The sequence below is a fragment of the Physeter macrocephalus genome, chromosome 20 (assembly GCF_002837175.3).
Source record: "Physeter macrocephalus isolate SW-GA chromosome 20, ASM283717v5, whole genome shotgun sequence".
NCBI classification, from domain to species: Eukaryota; Metazoa; Chordata; class Mammalia; order Artiodactyla; family Physeteridae; genus Physeter; species Physeter macrocephalus.
Genome location: NC_041233.1, coordinates 59,770,072 through 59,792,694, shown reverse-complemented (window position 1 = coordinate 59,792,694; position 22,623 = coordinate 59,770,072). Strand labels below are relative to the sequence as shown.

At 39.3% G+C, this 22,623-nt stretch overlaps 1 protein-coding gene across 1 annotated transcript in view; it reads right to left on the bottom strand.

Annotated features, from left to right (window-relative positions):
- The window catches only part of CFAP58 (cilia and flagella associated protein 58), a 96,736-nt gene that overhangs the window by 73,496 nt on the left and 617 nt on the right, over positions 1–22,623 (bottom strand). The window contains exons 2-9 of the mRNA XM_028481946.1: positions 19,667–19,948; positions 17,473–17,621; positions 15,139–15,295; positions 14,011–14,205; positions 11,821–11,958; positions 9,686–9,845; positions 6,051–6,133; positions 1,761–1,952 (exon numbers count right to left, since the gene is read on the bottom strand). Of these exons, the coding sequence (XP_028337747.1) occupies positions 1,761–1,952; positions 6,051–6,133; positions 9,686–9,845; positions 11,821–11,958; positions 14,011–14,205; positions 15,139–15,295; positions 17,473–17,621; positions 19,667–19,948 (1,356 nt within the window). The remainder of the gene's footprint in view (positions 1–1,760; positions 1,953–6,050; positions 6,134–9,685; positions 9,846–11,820; positions 11,959–14,010; positions 14,206–15,138; positions 15,296–17,472; positions 17,622–19,666; positions 19,949–22,623) is intronic.

Genomic DNA, 22,623 nt, shown 5'->3' with positions numbered 1-22,623 from the left:
GCTGTCAGGGGTTATGTAAGAGAGAAAAATTATAGTCGATAAAGAACATTTTAAGAACTCGTGCTTAAATTATTTAGGTAAGACATTATGTAACCTTGTGCAGTTAAACATCAGAAACTGTGAAAAACAGTTACCAGCAAACCTTGGTACCAGTATCTCTCCTTTACAATGAAACAGAGAGAAGTATACAATCCTATGTTAAAATCAGTGGCAGTATTCTTTTTATCACTCATCATCTATCTATTTGTTCAACAAACACTTTTTCAGCGCCTAGTATTTACCAGCATGCTGGAAATGAAAAAAAGAATGAGATAAAGTCCTTGCTCCCAAGAACTCACTATAAAGTAGGGAAGACAAAGGTACAAATAATTACACTAGAAGATTATAAGTGCCATTCCAGAGACATCAACAAACCAATAAAGTAAGAAGTGACTACTTCTGCCTAGGGAGTCACAACAGGCTTGACGCCAGAGATGAGCATTTGAGCTGGGTATTGAATAAGAGTTTTCTATGCAGAGAAGGGAAGAAAGGCCTTTCCAGGGAGAACGAAGAGTTTAGACTCTGTTGCATAAGTCAGAATATGCCAATGGCTGTGTCTTGCATGGGTTACAGGTATGTACCAAAATACTGTGTCATGCATGGCTTACAGGTATGTACCAAAATACAGGTATGTACTACCCACAGAATGGCCAGGTGGGACCTGGGCAGCTAGCTGGAGGGGTTAGTCCCCTCCAGCCCTGCACATTCTCATCTCTCTCATTCCCACATATTGTAGATATAGAATTTTCTATGATACTGTGATGCAAAGAATGTTAGGAAGCACTGCCCCAGGTTGCTGAGAGATGACAGAGGTTTGTAAGGCTGGGAGTAATAATAAGATCAGGTTGGAATTTTTAACAACTTGATGGCAGCCAGGAGTGGAGAAAGACTGACTCTTGGGAAGGAGAAGTAGGAGGCTGAAACAGATTATATGTTCAGATATACTGGCTGTCTCACCAGGTAAGGCCCCTCCCTTAGTAGGATCACACTCCTGCCTGGGGATATCAGGCTTGATCAGGTAACTTGCTTTGATCAATGAAATATGGGTAGACAGATCCTGTACCCTTCCCTTGCCAGCAGAAGTTCTGAGAGCATATCAAAGGTCCACTATTACACTGTTTTCCCTCCGTAAGAGGCCAGCACATCCCAACAGAGTCAGTCTGAAATAAAGAGGACGTGAAGCAGGCCTACGGCTGACTCTCAAAGACCAATAATGTGAGTAAAACATAGATCTCTGTTGCTATAAACCACTGAGACTTGAGGGTTATTTGTTACAACTTAATCTGACTGATACAGAGGCTAACAAGGCTAGCCAAGATAGAGAATATGGGTGCCTGAACTGACAGCTAGTCCTCTCAGAGTCAGTAAATCAATCAGTGGAGGTTCTTAAATGATCAAGTCACAATGGCTCCCAATCAGGGGTACGAGGATCCCTGGGGGTCTTTTACAAGGAAAGTATGTCCTGCCAGGGCTGGACTGATCATATGCATTTGTGCTCCTCCAAACTTACATTCTGCAAATATCTGCTCAGCATTTATTTACTCTAAATGGCAAGTAGCTGATTTCCTAGCAAAGCTTATTTCCCACTATTTTAAATCTGCATGTGAATCACAAGCTGAAATCTGAGTAATTCACCTGTGCAACAGTGTGTGGCAATCAGAAATGTGACCATCAGAAAGAATGTGCTGGTGCTCGACCCACACCATGGAGAAGTGGCTTACCTTTTGGGTAAGGTCACTGGCTTCATTGATGTACCGATCTCGCTCCTTTTCCAGTTGAAAGATAATCTTTCTCTGCTTCTGAGCCTCTTCTTTGTAGTTCTGGATTTCTTCCTCCAGGTTTCTCTTGGCTTGTTCATGGAGCTTTACCAGGTCTATCTGTTTCTGGGTTGCACTGACTGCCTTAAGCATATTCTAAAAATAAGGACAACACAGCAGCCCCGTTACTCAAAATGTTTGGAGAGTTTTGGTTAAATTTACTCCCTGTCTTAATCCTAAAATAATTAGATGCATTGTTTGGGAGATGAATAAAAATAATCATATTTTTTACAACTTATTTAGAGCTTGTTATGTTAATTTTGCACAGAGCACTACAGACATACATATAAATGCCCTAAGAGACAACATCCCCAGGAAGTGGGCACTATATCGCTCCCATATTAGGGGTAGGAAACTGAGAATGAGAAGTTAAGCTACTTGCCTACAAGTTCGTACAACAGTGGAGTTAGGATTTGAATCCAGAGCTAGCTGACCCCAAAGCCAACCTCTGTTCCAGCTCTTGCCTTTTTCGTGTGAAGTTAGAACAGCTGAACCTAATCATGTAACAGGCTTTGACTACAAAATAAAATAAAACCAACTTATTAAAAATACAGATACCCAGAATTAACATACGCTCCAACAATATCACTCAAAAGAATAGAAAACAGGTGTTCAAACAAAAACTTGTACGTGAATGTTCATAGTAGCACTATGCACAAAAGCCAAAAGGGGAAGATAACCCAAATGTCCATCAACTGATGACTAAATAAACAACATGTGCTATATCCACACAGTGGAATACTATTCAACCATAAAAAGGAATGAAGGGCTTCCTTGGTGGCACAGTGGTTAAGAATCCGCCTGCCAATGCAGGGGACACGGGTTCGAGCCCTGGTCCAGGAAGATCCCACATGCCGTGGAGCAACTAAGCCCGTGAGCCACAGCTACTGAAGCCTGTGTGCTACAACTACTGAAGCCCGCGTGCCTAGAGCCCACGCTCTGCAACAAGAGAAGCCACCATGATAGGAGCCCGCGTACCGCAACAAAGAGTAGCCCCTGCTCGCTGCACCTAGAGAAAGCCTGTGCACAGCAACAAAGACCCAATGCAGCCAAAAATAAATAAATAAAAATTTTTTTAAAAAAAAGGAATGAAGTACACGATACAACATGGTTGAAGCTTGAAAATATTATTCTGAGTGAAAGATGCCAGACATAAAAAGTCACATATTGTATGATTCCAGTTATATAAATATCCAGAATGGTCAAATCCACAGAAACAGAAAGCAGATTCATAATTTCCAAGGGTGGGAGGAGGGGAAAGTGGGGAGTGACCACCTCACAGGCACAGGGTTTCCTTTTGGGGTGATGGAAATGTTGTGGAACTAGACTCATGATGTTTGCACAACATTGTGAATGTACTAAATGTCACTAATGGCAAATTTTGCTTTGTATGTATTTTACAATAGTAAAAAAGAATTAACCCGTTTTTTTTAAAAACACAGATGTCCCAACTCCAGAGATTCTGATTCAGTGGAGCTGTTATGCACCCAAATTTTTTTTAAAAGCTGCCCTGGTGGTTTCTGATGCTATAATGGAAATGCCTTGGGTTGGCTGCCCAAGGAGCCAGGTTTTTCCTCTGGAACACAGAGTTAATAGAGTGCAACTCTGGCAGCCATGCTCATGATGGAGCAGAGCTTGTCTGCTTCTCTAGCCACAGCTGAATGGACCCAGTGACTTTTGAAATAGGGCCTCCAGATTTTTTTTTTGCATCTTTATTTATTTATTTATTTAGTCTTTTTTAACATCTTTATTGGATTATAATTGCTTTACAGTGGTGTGTTAGTTTCTGCTTTATAACAAAGTGAATCAGTTATACATATACATATATCCCCATATCCCCTCCCTCTTGCATCTCCCTCCCTCCCACCCTCCCTATCCCACCCCTCTAGGTGGTCACAAAGCACCGAGCTGATCTCCCTGTGCTATGCTGGCTGCTTCCCACTAGCTATCTATTTTACATTTGGTAGTGTATATATGTCCGTAACTCAGTAGAAGATGTAAACTTGGAATTTGCTGGTGATAGCTTTTTTCTGCCATATGGACAGGGAAACAGAGAGAGACGATCTTCACTAAAAGACAGAAATGAAGCAAAAACTCAGCTGGAAGTCTAGTGGTGAAGGTAGAGAGCTTTCTGTGCATCCCAAGAGTGTTAGGCCGGGTTCCTATCTGTTCCTGAGGCCCGGCTGTATCCTTGGGTTCCATGAGGTGCCTCATAATTCCTTCACAAATCTCTAACCAATACAGACCTTCAGCCAGGTCTGAAAGCCACTGGCATAAACAGGTTAAAAAAAAATGAACATTAAACCTTGGTCGGATGACAATGTAGAAAATGGAAAAGGTCAACTTTACTTTCAAGTATTGAATTAAACATTTGCTCTATGAAAGATAAAGCCACTTCAACATGACACTGAAAGAACCAAATATATTAACACTGCTGCCTGTCAAAACTATGTCACTCATTCACTCAGTGAAGGTGGCATTTCAAGTCAGTGGGGAAAGAATGTATTATCAGTAAAGGTTGACTGCATACCTGCAGAGGGGCAGGTGCTGTGCCAGGTATTAAGGATGCAACGGCCCGGGAAATAAAAAAGTTTAAAAAGTACCCTGCCCTAAAGAAGGAGTTGACATAGTCAGATCAAGCAAAATAAGTATAAAATTAATGTGTTAGGTGTCCTATTGTGGCAGAAAACCTATAGGTTGTTTATCAGAATATATAAAATATAAATGGATTAAATATTGTATGTGTTACAAATAAATTTAAAAATCTAAATCCAACATTATTTACATATATAAATTTATAGAATAAAGAAACAGTTACTAGGATTATGCAAAAAAAATTGATGACTTTCTTAAGGAGTGCTCAGCATGTAAAGATATCTAATCTTATACTATTTCCTGAGATTCCCTAAATAGTCTACTTTAAGCTACAGGGTAATCTATTCAATACTTTGTTAACATTTATTCAATTCTGGGAAACTTAAAGAAATAATAAAAATTCGGAATGAACAAATATAGGCTGTATCTACTTTGATGAGATGAAGCTATCTTGGCCAAAAGCCATCAGGCTGTCTGCTCCGGAAGCAGCCTTCCCACTCTACACCTGGCCCATCGCTTTTTCCTCCCTGGAGGAAATCCTTGAGCAGGAATGTTTACCCTAAATCCTTGAAAGTAGTTAATCTCCTAAGAGTGACTGTCAATCAAAGGAATCCTCTGGAAGGGGCAAGGAGGGGAAAGGGGGGGTGGTCTGTCTTGAATGGAGGATTTCCAGGCCTCAAGCTCCTCCAACCTCTCCCTCAGCTTTGGACCATATTGAGCTCAAAGACTAGGAGAAATAAGGGCCAAAGACAGAAACCAAAACCTACAACACTCCTGAAAAGATGGAGGAAAGGTTAGAGACTCTTTATATGGCCAACCAGCCATCCTTCAAACACCTAAAAGTTAAATTTTATTAGCACTCACTTGTATTTTCTGGATTAGCACAAGTTGCAGATTATAGATATTAAAATCAGAAATTTTGGACTTCCCTGGTGGCACAGTGGTTAAGAATCCGCCTGCCAGTGCAGGGGACACAAGTTCAAGCCCTGATCCAGGAAAATCCCACATGCCGCGGAGCAACTAAGCCCGTGCGCCACAACTACTGAGCCTGCACTCTAGAGCCCGCAAGCCACAACTACTGAGCCTACGTGCCGCAACTACTGAAGCCCGTGCACCTAGAGCCCGTGCTCCGCAACAAGAGAAGCCACCGCAATGAGAAGCCTATGCACCCCAGCCAAGAGCAGCGCCCCCGCTCGCCGCAATTAGAGAAAGCCCACGTGCAGCAACGAAGACCCAACGCAGCCAAACATCAATCAATAAATAAATTTATTAAAATCAGAAATTCTGATCAACTGCTAAGATGCCAAATAACACACCAGCAATAAAAACAGAAACCACAAGACACCCTGAAATCCCCTGCTGGTTTATATGATAATTCTCCAAAGTCCCTTTGTGCTCACAGGTGATAATGCGGTTTCAATTCACAGCCAGTGAATGGTGGAACGTGGATAGCTGCTTAGAGGAAAACTGAGCACTATTATTAATTCTAATCTACTTTTGTTTGCCTCAGAGTTTTCTCTCCCCTGCAACCAGTTATAGGCAGATTTTATAGCACTAAAGAAAGACATTTGTTTACCAGTGTTACTGTAACAAACTCACCTTATTCAATAGGTCCCTTTCTCTCAGAAGCTCATCCATTGCTTTCTTATCAAGTTCTGCTTGTTTCTTTGAAGCCTCCACCTCTAAATCACCAGGGAGAAAAACAATAATAAATATAAAGAAAACCTAAGAAAGAATCTGCCAAAGCCAAAGTGACATAAAAACTGCTTTATATATTTATCTGTAGCTATAAAACTACTTTTCATTGAGTGTTACGTGATCTTCATTATAACTCAGTGAGGTAGGTCTTCCTGTCCCTGAGGCTTAAAGGCCTATATGCCAAGGGTCCACAGCCAAGAGGTGACGGGGCTGAGATTGCGAGTTTGGTCTCTCTGACTTCAAAAAGTCCTTGCTCTTTTTAAATCTTTTTTATTATACAAGTAATTAGAAATACAGCAAGAAACTGGAAATAAAAATAAACAGAAGGGAAAATTTTCTAAATCAGAATCTACTTAGGATTTTGATGTGTCTCTTTTCTGACTTTTTCCTATGCAAATATACATGGGTATCTAAATATGAATATTTATACACCACATACACCAAGAGGGAATCATACCACACATACAGTTTTGTAACTTGTTTTATAATTAACAAACATAAAATAAATACCTCTCTATATTATAAATGTGTATCTATGTCAGAATTTCTAATGACTTCATATTTCACTGTATAAAAATGTATACTTTATTTAGCCAATCCCCATCTTAACATTTAAGTTGCTTCTTCTTTTTAAATTTTTTTGCAATTACAAGCAATGATCCTATGAAAATTCCTGTTCATTTGTTCCTCTAGGAGAGGAAGTCCTGTATCAAAAGTGATTTTCCTTTTAAAGACATTTCTCCCCTACTGCCGAATTCTCTCCAAAAATTAATAGCAGTTTAAATCCACACCCAAACCACCACTGTTATTGTCATTCTCTTTGATCTTCAACAACCTGATAGATTTTTCTAAACCAGTATGTCCATATTTAATTTACATTTCTTTGATTAGTAGTGAAGTCGACTACTTTTCCTGTTTAATGATCATTTATTTGTTTTTCTGTTTTTCAAATTGCCCACACTGATCCTTTGCTCATTTTTCTCATGAATTGTTTACCTTTTTGTGAATTTGTAAGAGCTCCTTATATATAATAAGGATACTAACTCTTTGGCAATATTTTAGTCAATTTGCCTTCATATATAGAGTCTTTTGCTGTTAAAAAAAGTTACCTTTAATTTCATTAAATCTCTGCATCTTGGCTTTATTGTTCCTACATTTGACCTTAACTTTTTTCCCAAAAAGTCATTGTCATACTACCATTTTCTTAAAAATCCATACTGCACAGTGGTATGAAATGACACCTTTATCTTAGATGATAATCGTAGGTCTTTTTGTGGCCTTTCTGATCTCCATTGATCTGTTTATTCAGGCATTTTCACTAAACTATTTGATTACTGAAGTGTTATAATACATTTAAACACCTGGTAAGGCAAATGCTCCCTTCTCACTCTTCTTTTCCAGAATTTTATAGCTACTGTCACAAGTTTATTCTTCTGGAGGAAACTTAGAATCAGTTTTCAAGTCCCAAGCAACATAACTCACTGAAATTTTTATTGGAAATATTAAATGTGTAGATTAATTTGGACAGATTTATATCTTTATCATATCAAGTTTTCTCATCCAGAAACTTGGTGTATCTGTCCATTTTTCAAGTCTTCTTTTATACCCCTCAAAAGAATTCTGTAGTGTTTTATACATATAGGTCTTACAGATATCTTGGTAACTTCATTCATAGATATTTTATTACTTTAGTTGCTATTGTGAAAGGGGGGTTTTCCATCATACATTGTAACTGGTTCTTTGTAGGAAAGAAAGCTATTGATATCTATATATTTATTTTATAACCTGCCACCCTGTTGAACTCTTGCTAGTTCTGGCAATTTTTCAGTTCATTTCTTGGATTTTGTGGTAGGAAATCATAACATATGTGGTAGGAAATCATGCTCCTAACCATTATGTCCAATGTCACTCTTTGATAGGGCACATCAAAAGGAAATGCTCCCTAAGAAGAAATAATGATGTTAACGATATCTATAAAATAACCAGAAGGGAAAGCACGATGACTTCTGTAAACGTGATTTAAGGATGAAGGATTGGGTTCAATACTTAATGGATAAAATTTTTTTTCAAAGCTTAGAACTATCGCCAGGCAAAAATACAGAAATTTTAATATGGAGTGTTTTCTGAAATTCACTAAGCCAGTTATAAAACATGCTCTACTAGTTCTATTTTTTTTCCATATCTGTCATTGAAGACATTAGATTGTAAACTCATGCTAGACTGTAAGCATCCTGAGGGCAGGAACCTCCATGCACCCAATGGCTAGCATAATGCCTGCACATAGTGTGTACTCAGTTTATTGAATGAATAAATAAATGGAGAAATTATCAATATCAGCTGCAACTGTGCCTCAGTAAAAGATTATTTCCGATGTCTTAGGAGGAAAAATATCTGCACTTCTCAAAGACGTGACAAATATTTCTAATAATCTTATCTAGAGATTTAGATTTTACTTAACTTTTAGAGAGGCAATGTACATTTTTATGCTTCTGTGTATGTTATCTCAGTCAGTAATTTACAGCTGAGGTCAATGAGGTGTTCCTGCCTTAATTAGCAGTTTAAATCCATTTTCTGGTGCTGTCAGAATTCAAACCCTGATCCTCTGTCTCCAAGTCTCTGAGCTATTTCTACCACACCATATTTAACTAGCATATCCTATTTTTAATTATATTCTTTTTCAGAATGAGATAGTATTCTCTTATTACTTTTATAAGTGGTAATATATCTGGATAACAATAGATGACTTTTTTTTTTTTTTGGCTGCACTGCACAGCACACATCCCCGACCAGGGATCGAACCCACACCCCCTGCAGTGGACACACAGAGTCTTAACCACTGGACCGCCAGGAAAGTCCCAATAGACGACATTTAGTAAGCACTTACTGTGTGCTAGGCACTGTCCCAAGAGCTTTCTATATATTAGCCATTTCATCCCCAACAGCTAAATGCGATAGAGGTGGGATCTGAACCCAGGTAGATCTGACTCCAGAGTTTGTATCCTTAATGATGTTTCTGTACTACACGGCCTCCTGTGCCACTTAAATTTTCCCTCCACAGGTCCATATGATAGTTGGCTAAAACAAGCGTTTGCCATATGGTAAAGTACTAACAGAGGAAAGGAGTTAGAAGCCATTAATTTTTGTCTCACTGATTCTGGGTATACTATTGTCTCAAATACTGCTCATGCGGAATATTCATTTGAATTTATCCCGCATCTTCTGTGAAAAAAGAAGACTGAAGGAAAAGACATGTAGAACCCAGACCTAAGATTATAGATGCTATTTACTCCATTGACAAATACTGAAAAATACTTTGGGCTCAGTATAACCTGTTGAAGAGTTTTTTAAGGTAAGAAAGTTCAAGGTATTCAAAACGATGTCTCCTCCATATTATCTACTTACCAGTTTGAATGTTGTTTTACTGAATTCATTTGGCATGGTTTGTGTTTGCATGCATGGAGTTGCCAAATGACATTAGTTACCAATGAAACGCTCATAAACTAATAAAACAAAGCACAAAATGATTCTTGGTTTACCTCTCTCTAATCCCAAGATCTGATTTTTCAGGGTTTCCTTGTGCTGTTCCACTTCTCCCTTTTGACCTTCAATCTGGTGCAATTTCTTCTGGATTTGTTCTCTGATTTTGTTGAGCTTCCCAATGTCAAGGCGCATCTGACGGACTTCTTCCTCTTTGGCCTATGATTAGTGAGAGAGGATTAACCAGGGACACTCAGTCAATAAAGAGCCGGTGACTGGATGATGGTAAACTCAGAACCAATAAAAGGACATTGTTCCTATGTCAGTGTAAAGTTGTTCTGTGGGATTAAATCAAAACACACACTGTTTGGTTTTTGAGAGAAACTGAAAAAGTCTATATAAGCCATAACAAAATATATGGCTATATGAGCTAAAAACAATGAAAAGACTGATTAAACCTGATACCTCAAGATACCATGGAATTGTTGAATCAAGCAAGATAAGAACGCTGAGTTGTATCATAAATGTGTGAAATTTGTGTACAAATGCTGTAGTGATTAGCAACTTTCATAGACTCACAAAGTGATCTCTCTCGGAGGTTATTAACATGCTATAAAATATCGAGTCTTTTGGATCCACATGTCCACTGTAGTGCAATTACATACGTTAGAAAAGGGGCCGGCCACTGTAGTGCAATTACATACGTTAGAAAAGGGGCCCTCCTTCCTCAGGGTATGTTAGTCAATGACTGCATATATGGACAGGTGGACAGGGTAGCATTAATAAGCAAGTCTACACGATGTCAAAAGGTATCAAAACAGCAATTCCAGCAAAGTAAAGCACCAGATTTCTGTCTGTGGATTTCAAGTTTTATGAATTTTTTAAAAATTCATCTTTAAAAAAATGTGCCATTCTTAGAAATGACTGGGAAAGCAACTAGCGATTCTTCTGCAAATAAAGAGTAGCAATTATTCCCAGTTCTTGACAATGAAGAGGCTGCACTTAGCTGGGCACGTTATCCTCAAATCACTGCTAGAAGCAGAATCCCATAGGTTTAGGATCTGATAACAAAAATATTCCATCTTTCAAGGTGCCCCATGCATGTCATCAAAGGAGAGAATTATTGGCATAAGTATTTTTCCTTTAATTTCACCTTAGGGGCTAATACATTATTTTGCCTTCAGCAGTCATTTCATTTCTGCTTTAACTTGGAGCATTCTCATAAAGAACGGTTTTGAGTCAAACATTTCTGGACTGCTTAAATGTTCCTCAGCCTCAGATCCTACCGGGTCCAAATTAGTTCATCTAAGGTCCCTTTCAATTAAAACAATAAGATGTGCTAATTCAGTAGTTATTAATCCAGACCCCATGGTTAGACTTCAGAAAAATCCTGTAAACCTCTAAGACTGCATGCAAAACAAGACACAAGAGGTGCAAATCAGTGTGCGTGTGTGTGTATGTGCATGCACACACATGCTTTCATCAGATTCTCAAAAGGTGCTGTGATGCAAAAACTGTTAAGATTTACTACTCAAATCAATGTATTTTCCTGATTAGTCACTCATTTTATGCCCAGTATGCTAACATAACTGGAGTAAGGCTTATGGATTTTTCAGAATTGGTGATAAACATAAAGCCGCTCTGCTAAGCATGTAGGCAGACAATATGTATCCAAGTATAAAACAGTTATCCAAACTTAATTTGCAAGCACTCTTCAATCAGGGCAGGGAGAATAGGTGACCTATCTTGCAATTTACATTGGACAGAAGTGAAAATCATGATTCTGCAGTCCTAAGAGTAGATATCAAATAGTACTAGTCCGTCCCCCACCCCTCCCACTCCATACAAGTAGCGAAATACAATCTCACTTCTTTGCCACTCACATGTGTAAATGGTTTCTAGCTCTGGGCAACTGGTTACTTGCAAGGCTAAATTACAGAGGTGAACATCGGAGCTCACTTTGGAAGTATTTGCATAGTCATATGATTAATAATCAGCTTAGCAATGTTATAAGAATGGAAGTTATCAAACTGCTTCCGGGCATAAAGCTATCACTGTAGGTTTACACCTGCCTCTGAAGGACCAAGGCTAATCCAGGCTATCCAACCAAAGGCTAGAACAGCATCAGCCAACTTATATTAATAGGGAATGAAGGAAGGCATGCTAGGGAACAGATATGTCACTTGGTGTTTACTTTGAGCTCCAACGCCTTCTGCTGGTTTTCCTGGGATAGCTGCTCACAAATCAAACTACGTTGTTCGTTTTCTTGCTGAAGTTTAGCATTTCTCATCTGAAACTGCTCCAGCTCCTTTGCAGCTCTCTCATTCGGTATCTGAAAGATGCAGAACGAGCTGGTTAACGCTTTTGAAACTGATTACCGTAGCTGCACATCCACGCAGGAGGCCATGCAGACCTCCTGGGACAAGCACGGCAACCACAATTTTTTTGTCTTCGCAGAAATTGTTCTTTCTCCCCAGTGAAAGCATGAAGGCACTCAAATATGATGAATGTTAAATGGCTGAGGGAAATGATGCCTTCTAATGAATAACACAGAGAGCATAATTTTTTTTTTTTCTGGGCACCTTGGGAAGTCTTCTTCACAGGTGGTGGATAAATATTTTAATGCCTGTTTGCCATTTGGCAGGCTTAGCATACACAACAATTGCTATAATCATTGCAAATGAGCTAGAGATTCAAACGGCTGTGGGGCTCAGAAGCTGTATCTTCAGAAGCAAATCCTGCATTAGCAGGCCTACAACATTTTCGTGAACAGAGCCATTCACTAACACCAGCACAAAACAATTCCCCTTCATCCAACTTAAGTCAAAACCGTGGAGTAGTAGTGGAATGATTTCTACCTCCCTGACTTCAGTGTCAGTTGGATTTTCCCCTTCCCTACCTTGACTGTTCAGAGAAGACAAGGTTTTATAAAAACAGAGGATTATATTTTGGGAAGTCATTTCTATTGGGAAAATATTAGGGAGATGGAGGGATATCAAAAAAAAGAGAGAAGATGGCTTAGAAGACACTTACTCCAATATATAACTTCCACTCAAGCAAAAGCTAAACACAGAAAGAATCTATCCAACTTCCCATCACCAGGGACTAAATAAAATTTTCCATGGGTCCTGGATGTTGCTAAACAAAGTACTATAGTTTTAACGTGCTAACCAAAAACCTCTCAAATTTCAGGCTCAAAGAAAGCCACATGTTTTTTTCATGGATGCTGCACACTGCATATTATCTGTTTGATTTCTGGCTTTATATAAAATTAATAAAGCAACTGACAAATGTGTTCTACTATCTAATTTTTTAAGTAGAAAAATGATGTATGGCTTAAAAATACTTTGGAAACTTCCTAAGAGAACATATTTTCAAGAAATGACTGTTTTCAATTAGATGAAATGGTTCTTTTTTTAAGAAATTAGAAAAGACAGACTTGCATTTTGTGTTACCTTAAACTGTTATTACAGAGGAAATGTTTTTTAAAATTACCATATTTAAAACGCATACAGACAGTGTGTGGTTTCCCAAACTTGAAACTTAAAACTAAACCTGTTAAAAATAAATCATGTTATATTCACAGGCTGGAATGCTTAGAGCAGTGAGAGTGAATGGTCTTCTGAGCTCTGTCCAATAGAACTTTCTGCAATGAACTAAATGTTCTCTATGTGCACTGTCCAATACAGTATCTACTAGCCCCATGTGGCTATGGAGCACTTGAAATGGTGCTGGTGCAACTGAGGGATTGAATTTTTAATTTTATTTAATTTCAAATAATTTAAATGTAAATAGCTGTATGTGGCTAGTGGCTACCACATTGGATAGTGTGGTTCTATGACTATGTGGCAACAACATAAGTGAATCTCAAAAACAGGATGTTAGGAGAAAGATATTAGACACAAAAGAGTACATTCTGTATAATTTAATTTCTGTAAAGTACAAAAGCAGGCAAAACTAACGTCTGCTTAGAATTCAGAAGAGCGCTGACCTTTGGGGGAGAGAGAGACTGGGAAGGGGCACGAGGAGCCTCCTGGGTGCTATTTCTCAGGCTGGGTGCGGGTAACCAAGACGTGTTCAAGGGGAGAAAGTTCATCAAGCTGTATACTTGTGACTTACACACTTTTCTATGTGTATGCTACACATCAGTAAAAGGATAAAAAGAGATTAACCTGTTGGAGCATGGCAGGAGGGGGATGGTGGGGGATAGAGCATATCTACCTATAAGAGCCATTCAAAGACCAAACACAGTACAGTGCTATGCGCTGTGTTACCCACATTCACCAACATCTGCAGTGAAGGGAGTTTGCTGCTTTCCAAAGAAAAGTCAAACACCCCCGTTCTTGTCTGGCCAGGCCCCGTGGTGCAGCCCTGCCCAGCCCACCTTCTGCTCTTTCAGCTGCTGCTCCAGCTTCTGAAGCTCCTCCTTGCTCTTCTGCATGTACTGCTGCAGGGCCTTGATTTCTGTCTGCCTGGTGTCCATGTCCGTCTGAATCTGCTTGAGCTCTTTCTCTAGTTTTTCCTTCTTCCGAGTCTCCCGCAAAGCTTCATTCTGATGTTGCTGGATTTCTTGTTGGAACTACAGGCACAGAAAGGACGATGGGGGTTGGGGTGCGGGAGATGAGCCCCTTAGGACGGGTCTCAACCAGCCGAGCTTCTCCCTCTCTCAGATATTTTCAGGGCAATGACTTTGAAGTAGTATTTCTCCTGTAGGAGAGTCATCTTTGAACTGCAATGTTCAAACTTTTCAAGAATATTCTGGATTGTTTTTCAGAGCCTTGGCACCAAACAGCCACCCTGATGGTGGGAACAAATCCACAAAGAAAGGTACAAATTCCAGTTAAAAACGGAAGCCCAGAATTCTAGGGAAGTCAAACATGGAAAGAATTCATCTAACTCTCCATCAACAGAAACTAAATAAAATGTAGCCAGCTACCCTAAATATGAAAGTGTATTTTCCATGAGTCCTGCATATTGCTAAACAAAATACTACAGTTTTATCATGATAGCCAAATTCTATGAAAAGTCCTCCTCCTATCTCATGATCAAAGGAGTCTCCTGTTTTTCTCCTCAAGCCTGCGCTTGTGTACCATCTATTCGACTTCTGGTTTTATAGAAAAGTATTCAGAAGGATTCAGCTAGATGGCTTCCTTACACAGGAGAAAGGCCAAGGGAACTGCTTTCACCATCCCCAGATGCAGGGCGCCCTGGCTGTCACAGGGGACACCTTCTTGGGCCAGAAATGTAAGCAGTGCCCTATCTTGGTAACTTCTCAGACAGAGAATGACTCAAGTAAAACTGCTCTTGCAAAAACAAAACAGAGAAACAAGCAAAACAATGGATGCTTCATTTGGTGACCGGGCTGGGGGCAAGCGGGGGCAGGGGGGGGGGGTGGGGGGGGGGAGGGTGGTAATCCTGAGAAAAGAACAAGACCGGAAGGGAGCCTGGAGAAGGACAAAACCTCCTTCTGGAAGGTAATGGTCCTTGTCTTGCTCTCCGTGTCAGAGCAGACCTGACTGATGGTCTGCTCTGCCTCTTCCCTGGACCGCTCCATTTCTTGTTGCTGTTCAGTGGTCTGAGCTAAGGTCTCTCGTAATTTCACCACTTCTGACAAGAGTTGGTCTCGCTCCTTTGTCACTTCTTCTTTGAACTTCAGCAAATCTCGGATACTAAAAAAGAAGAACACGGGAGTCAGACTAAATGGCCATCTGCTCAGGGAACCTTCTTATCATCCCCTGAACTCTTTTTCATGGGAAAGACTTATGGTCAAGGATCAACACTATTCAGGTGTGAAAGAGAAAGATCTTTATGCCCTGACGGGGGAGCTGTTTCTGAGTTTTTAACTGAAAAAGAGGATGTTCCAATAATAATATGCATAATATGATCCCTTTTCTTATTTTTAAGCAATTACAGTCTGTGTGTGTGTGTGTGTGTGTGTGTGTGTGTGTGTGTGTGTACTATAGGCATTTTTATAGAAGTCCAGAAAAATAGGCATCAAATTGATAACTGGTTATCTCTGAGGAGTGAAATTTAGGGTGGAAGAGTTGGGGGGGAGCTGATTTCTACTCCTTGCTTTCCACACCCCTGTAGCATTCATTCTGAAAGTAGAAAAACTATGTCTGATAAGACCTGTGCAGCAGAATTCATCTAGAACAAGGCAGCTACTTTAGAGCTGAGAAAGCAGAGAACTTGCATTTGAGACACTTGCAGCTGACAGACATCAAATGACTGTTGGAAACACAGTAATTCGACAATATGTATTTACCAACAATTTTGATATAATTGTTTAATTAAGAAGCTTCAAAACCACAAACTCTTCTCCATAAACAAGACCTTAAATTCTAAGGTTACTGTAAAGACAGACAGCTACACCTAAGCGCACTGCTGAAGATAAAATTCTGAGTTGGATTGTTTCATCAGTTCTCCTCCTCATCATGTTCTGATTTTCATTAAAACTCCTCCTAACCAAATCAGTTCCCTCATGTTGCCCTTCAATAGTTGCTCTTCAATAGCTGCTCTGATCGTGCGTGACTTCTTTAATAAGAAAATAGAGTCCATTATTATGAACACCACATCTTCTGTTTATTTTACCTATTCAACGTTCGATAAACGTATCTAGAAAGTACAAGAAACCTAGACAGCAGGTAGATTTAGTTAAGGATGCCTAAGGAGGTGTATGCTCATTCCTGGTTCATTAATTAATGCAAGGTTTTGCATGCCCTACAGAGTGCTAGATTCCTAGAGGGAAGGTAAAGATAGATGTCTTTCCTCAAGGAGTTTACAGCTTAATGGGCAGAGAAGCTCAAATAATTTCAGTACCATGTGATCAGTGCCATACTTGAGGGAGATGTTGGGTCCTATGGAAACAGGGAACACAATGACTCTTCTGCCTGGTCACTGGGTCTGAGGCTTGGGAGGAGGTTGGAACAGAGATGCTGACGGTGATAAAGTTAAGATGGTGTTTAAGATAGGTCTTGAAGGATGAATAGTTGTTTACTGAGTGGAGAAGGGAAGAAAAAGGATCCGTGGCATAGAAAACAGTGTGTCCAAAGACATGGAGGCATGAGCAAGCATGGTGCTGCTGGACATGAGTCTAGCAAGGCTGACTGGGGCAGATCTACAAAGGGCTCTGCAAGACATGTTCAAGACTTTGGGCTTTATCCTTAGGAAATGGGTAGCTGTCGAAGGTGCATATGCTGGAGATGGAAGCATGTAGCTACATGTTTTAGAAGAATAAGTCTGGTATGGAAGATGGTAAAGAGGGGAGATGTCTCCTCAGAGGCAGGGAGAACAGTTAGGAGTCTACTGCCAAATCCAGCAGAGAACAGGGGACCCGCTGCTGATAGGGAGGAGGGGAAGAATGAAGTGATGTTTAGAAGACTGAGTCAACAAGACAAAACTTTAAGGGATGAAGGAGTAACAAGTGTGAAGAGCAACTGTTTTCTGGCCTAGAATCTGAGATGGTAGGAAGGATAGTGATATGGCTAATCATAGGGCAGGGGGTGTATGGGAGGGGCTGGGAATCTGGGTAGAAAGTCAGCCATTCCACACAAGTTTGAGAGAAATAAAGTCAAAATCTTTATTCATTTTAAAACTGTAGCACTGATTTTATAGAGCCAGAAGTTTGATATAACCATGAATTAGAAGCTCTTGGGCATGGAGAAAGGGAGTATTAAAAAGAAAAAAACGGCAATAGACAGAAAACTATCTCTTGGAACCCAACAAAGTAGAGTCTTGTATTCACAAAGAACATTCAAGATGGTACCGGCAAGCCCCAGGCTGTCTGTTGAAAAAGGAGGCCTCTGCAAAAGCAAGTTCAACATGAGCCAAGATGGCTATGACCTACTTGCTGTCCTGATCCATGGAGAGTCCAGGCCCTTGCTCGACTAGTTTGGTTAGGTTCACTATTTCCTCTTTCAGGGCAAGGACTGTCTCCTTTGCCTTCTGCTCTTTGTCATAGGCTGAGTCCACCATCTTCCAAGCCTTTTCAATTTCCTAGGTGGGTCATGGGATATCAGTGAGAAAAACCAAACTAGGTTCCAGATGCAAGCTAAACTGAATAAATAGAATCATAAAACAACTACGTTATAGAAGCTATTTATGGGGAAAGAAGATGACACGTTATACACTATGTATTAAACGTATATTGACTTACTGCATTGTTCAACATGAGTTAGTCAATACTGAAAAGCAGTTTTAAAGAGGGATGCTGGCAAAGGATATTTTCTCTTGCGTAGGTAAATGTGGCCACAGGGCTCACATACTACAGGGGCTGCTATAACTAATGGTATTATTTCTAGTAAAGATGTTAAGATAGGTTTACAAAATCGAAAATGAAAGCTTATGTGCTTTCCAAGTCCAGATATTTTATAGGAAAAAAAAAAAAAGCTTTATCACATAAGGAATGGTCTTGGATCCAAGTCCTAAATTTGAAGCTCTTGATAGATTCCATATTAAAAATATATTTTGCCCTCAGGCCTCAAGTGAGCTCCTGGATGGCAAGGTGAACTTTAGAGCCATCCACAGAAATGAGGTCTTGGCTGTCACCTAATTGTACACAACAGCCTTGATAATTCCCATTTCCAGAAACCCAAGCCCAGGCCTTCTCATCAAATGCTTATAGGGGAAAAACAAAACTATTCTGAATACAAAGTGGAATATTAACAGAAATACTTAAAAGTGAATTACAGCCATTCGAGTATACAGACGAAGGACAGTAAACGTTGCAACAGCCTTGAGTTTTGCCCTGCCACTTAATTTTCTTGCAAAATTTCATCAAGTGCAATGTGAGTCCTTTGCTACAGGTAAGAATCTATATGCTTAAGGTGAAAATATTCTTTTATGTTGACAAGGAATAAAATGAGTGGAAGAAATTATTTAATTAAACAAATTCATGCTATTACATTAGAGAGAGAGAGATGATGCTTGGGTAACTGCAGCACATAATTTAGTGATTCAAAACAAAATGTCAGTTTAAGGGGTATGTTTTTCTGCAGCAACCATATGTACTATTTTTGGCAAAACAAATGAAGGATATTTAAATGAACTATGATTATATGAAGTCTTGTCCAAAGCAAATACACCAATTATATTTTAATCAATTCATGACTTCCATTTCCAGTTTTTTAATTTACAATAAAAAGTGGGGTCTTTTCTCATCATAACATGATTTAAAGCCTTCTTATATTGGTATTTTGCAAGGAGAAGAAGAAAATAACAATAGAGAGAAAAAGACACTAAAAATAGTGGTTCCGAAGAAAACAGGTAAGTTATATTTTGCACTACTCTTGGAACTTCATCAGAATTGGGGTACGTTTAATTGCATGATATCAAGGGAATTATCTAAAAAAATTGCAAATTATTTCTCAGCACTAGGGTTTCAATTATAAATTAAAATATCTTAACCTCTTATCACCCTGCAATCTACAAGGAACATTTGTGTTTTACCTTCAAAATAATGCAACACACTTGAGGATGAAAAAATAAAGTGTAAAAAAAAGCCATACTTCCTCAATATCCCTAGCAGACTGAATCCCTGTTCTCGCCTTATGAGGAACTGGGACAATCAAGGCAGAAGCAAAGGGGCGATAAGAGGAAAGATCATGAAAACTACCATCTGGAAATTCTCAAGGTAACCTCTCCTAAAACATTGGAAAACGTAGAAATATGAAAAGATCTTTTACAAGCTATCATCATAAGATATTTAATTACTTATCTTGGGTCAAACAAGACATACTGCTATTCCTAATACTATACTTACTTATGGCCAATTGTTTTTGTGAACACAGTATTTCTTAGAAACCAAGCCAGTAAGGTTCTACCTTATTTTCTGCATTGTGAAATTCACTCAAGCTAATTAAGTTCTTTGAAAATTAACATTATTCCCTAGGCTTAATGAATATATAAATCATGTAAATTTTTACTTAATAACTCTTTTACTACAAGCCTAGAGCTGCCAATATAATGAAAGGATGATGTTTTAAGTATAGGATGCATTTATGAAAGCTCGCCATTGGTTCCATTTCTAGAAGATCACTGACCTTCTTCAGGGATGTGATGGTGGTCTGATCATCCTGAGAGAGCTTCAGGGCAGTGGCGACCTTCGCGGAATTAACCACGATCTCCGCATTCAGCTCTCTGCACTTGGCCATCAGACGCTTTTCATTGTCATAAGACTTTTTCATGACAGCATGAAGCTTCTCATATTCAACCCTAAATCTCTCCAAACTTTTGTCCCCTGAAAGTTCGCTGAGAACCTCCTGAAAATCCCTTTCTATTTCTTCATACGCAGTTTTCTCCAGCACTAGTTTTTCACTCTTTTCCTGTTCAAAAGGGCAAAGACGGGAATGAAGATAGAAATATTTACCCCATCACTATTCAGGAATGACTTATTCGTGAATAAAAGACCTTCGTACAAGCAAAATAAAAGCCACTGACAAGCAGACAATTTAAAACTATATGATGGGAAGGCTCCTTGTTCATTCCCTGATACCTGTATATATGTATACGTAGCACTGGGATAGTAATATTTCCTACCACATAGTGTTAAGGATTAGATTAAATGGGATAATTCATGTTAAACACTTAGCCAAGTGCCCGGCAAACAGCAGGTACTCAATAGATTTTGAGAGCTATTATGATTATTCCAAGCCTGCTTCTTGCTGCCCCCAGGACTGCAGAGGGAAGCCACGGTATGTTGAGGTCAGAAATAATATAGATACCATGAAACCACACTTACAGTGGAACCCATCCAGAATATGGAATATTCTCTTTAAAAATATTCCATCATTTTTACCCCTTAAAAAATTAGCCTAGTTCATCTCCACAGGAATTTTGAAATGTCCCCTGGGCAATGGTCATGGGCCTTCTCCACATTTGCTTTCCATGATTAGCTGGGCAGCAAATTATTTAAAATGTAAGCCCAGACATACAGATGTAATTCAAGCAAGTCTGACTACGATTTAGATGATAATCCAGGACTATATGGTTATATATGAATTCTTATTTCCCTAGTGTTATGGGTTGAATTGTGTCACCTAGAAAGATATGTTGAAGTCCTAACCCCTAGTAACTGTGAATGTGACCTTATTTGGAAATAGAGTCATTACATATAAAATTACTTAAATTAAGGTCATACTGGAGTAGGGTGGGTCCTAATACCATATGACTGGTGTCTTTATAAAAAGGGGGAAAATTTGTAACTATGTGGTGTGATGGATGTTAACTAAACTTATTGTGGTAGTCACTTCGAAATGTATATATATATGGAACTCCCCTGGCGGTCCAGTGGTTAAGACTCCGAGCTCCCAATGCAGGGGGCACAGGTTCGATACCTGGTCGGGGAATTAAGATCCCACATGCCACGCAGCCAAAAAAAGAAAAAAGAAAAAGAGAAATGTATACATATATCAAATCATTAGTCGTACACCTAAAACTAATACAATGTTACATGTCAATTATAACTCAATTAAGAAAGAGTGTGGCATTTGGATACAGATACACCCTACCCCCGACACGAGAACTCCATGTGACCAGTGAAGGCAGAGATTAGGCTGGTACAGCTGCAAGCCAAGGAAAGCTAAGGGTTGCTGGCTACCACCAAAAGCTAGGAAGAAGCAAGGAAAGGTTTTACTCAGTCTCAGAGCATGGCTCTGCGGACACCTTGATTTCAGACTTCGTGGCCTCCAGAACTGTGAAATAATAAATTTCTGCTGTTAAGCCATCCAGTTTGTGGCACTATGTTACAGATGCCCTACTTCTTACTACATACAGCACGATAATAATAAAAAAAGAATGGTTAATATATTTACTCAGAAAATATTGATTGAACATCTGCTGTATGTAAGTTGGAATGATGGAGGCTGAAGGAGATATCAAAGTAAGGACTACACAGCCTTCCCATAGGAAATATATACATGAAGAGCTGATGTGGTATGTGGGCAGAAAATGGAAGTATAGAATTTGATACTTGCCATAAAATGGATTCAGAGTTCTACAAGAACCTATAGGAAGACAGAATTACTCCCAGCAGCAAGAAATAAAGCAAATTTCATAAAGGAAGTGGCATTTGAGCAGGCACAAAAGGGAGACTGGAGTTTTCACAGGTAGATGTGAAGAGAAAGGGCATTCCTGTCCTATGGCAAAGCTTGATCAAAGGCTCAGGGACAAGCAGATATCTAGGACTTGAGATTGGTTAAGAAACTCAAGTTAGCTTAAAGTAAAAGAAATATGACAGGGAGAAGGAAGGAGACTAGACAGGGAGTGAGGGACAGACTGGAGGCCTCGAATGGCATTCTAGGGAATACAGAGTGAATTATTCTGGAAGCCACAGGTAATCACTTAGCCTTTTGAGCAAAGAACTGATAAGGTTTGAAAGGTCTTATTTATGTTTGTGACATTATGCTTTGATATTCTACACTAAAAAGGACTGTAACAGAAAAACTCTATTGCTAACACTGTTGGTGGGAATGTAAGTTGATACAGCCACTATGGAGAACAGTATGGAGGTTCCTTAAAAAAATTAAAAACAGAGCTACCATATGATCCAGCAATTCCACTCCTGGGCATATATCCGAACAAAACCAGAATTTGAAAAGATACATGCACCCCAGTGTTCACTGCAGCACTAATTCAACAGCCAGGACATGCTTCTGCAACCTAAATGTCCATCAACAGAGGAATGGATAAACAAGATGTGGTACATATATACCATGGAATACTACTCAGCCATAAAAAAGAATGAAATAATGCCATTTGCAACAACATGGAGGTACCTGGAGATTATCATACTGAGTTAGACAGAGAAAGACAAATATCATATGATAGCACTTACATGTGGAATCTAAAAAAATGGTACAAATGAACCTATTTACAAAACAGAAATAGAGTCACAGATGTAGAAAACAAACTATGGTTACCAGGGGGGAAAGAGGGTGGGGAGGGATAAATTGGGAGATTGCGATTGACATATAAACACTACTATATATAAAATAGATAA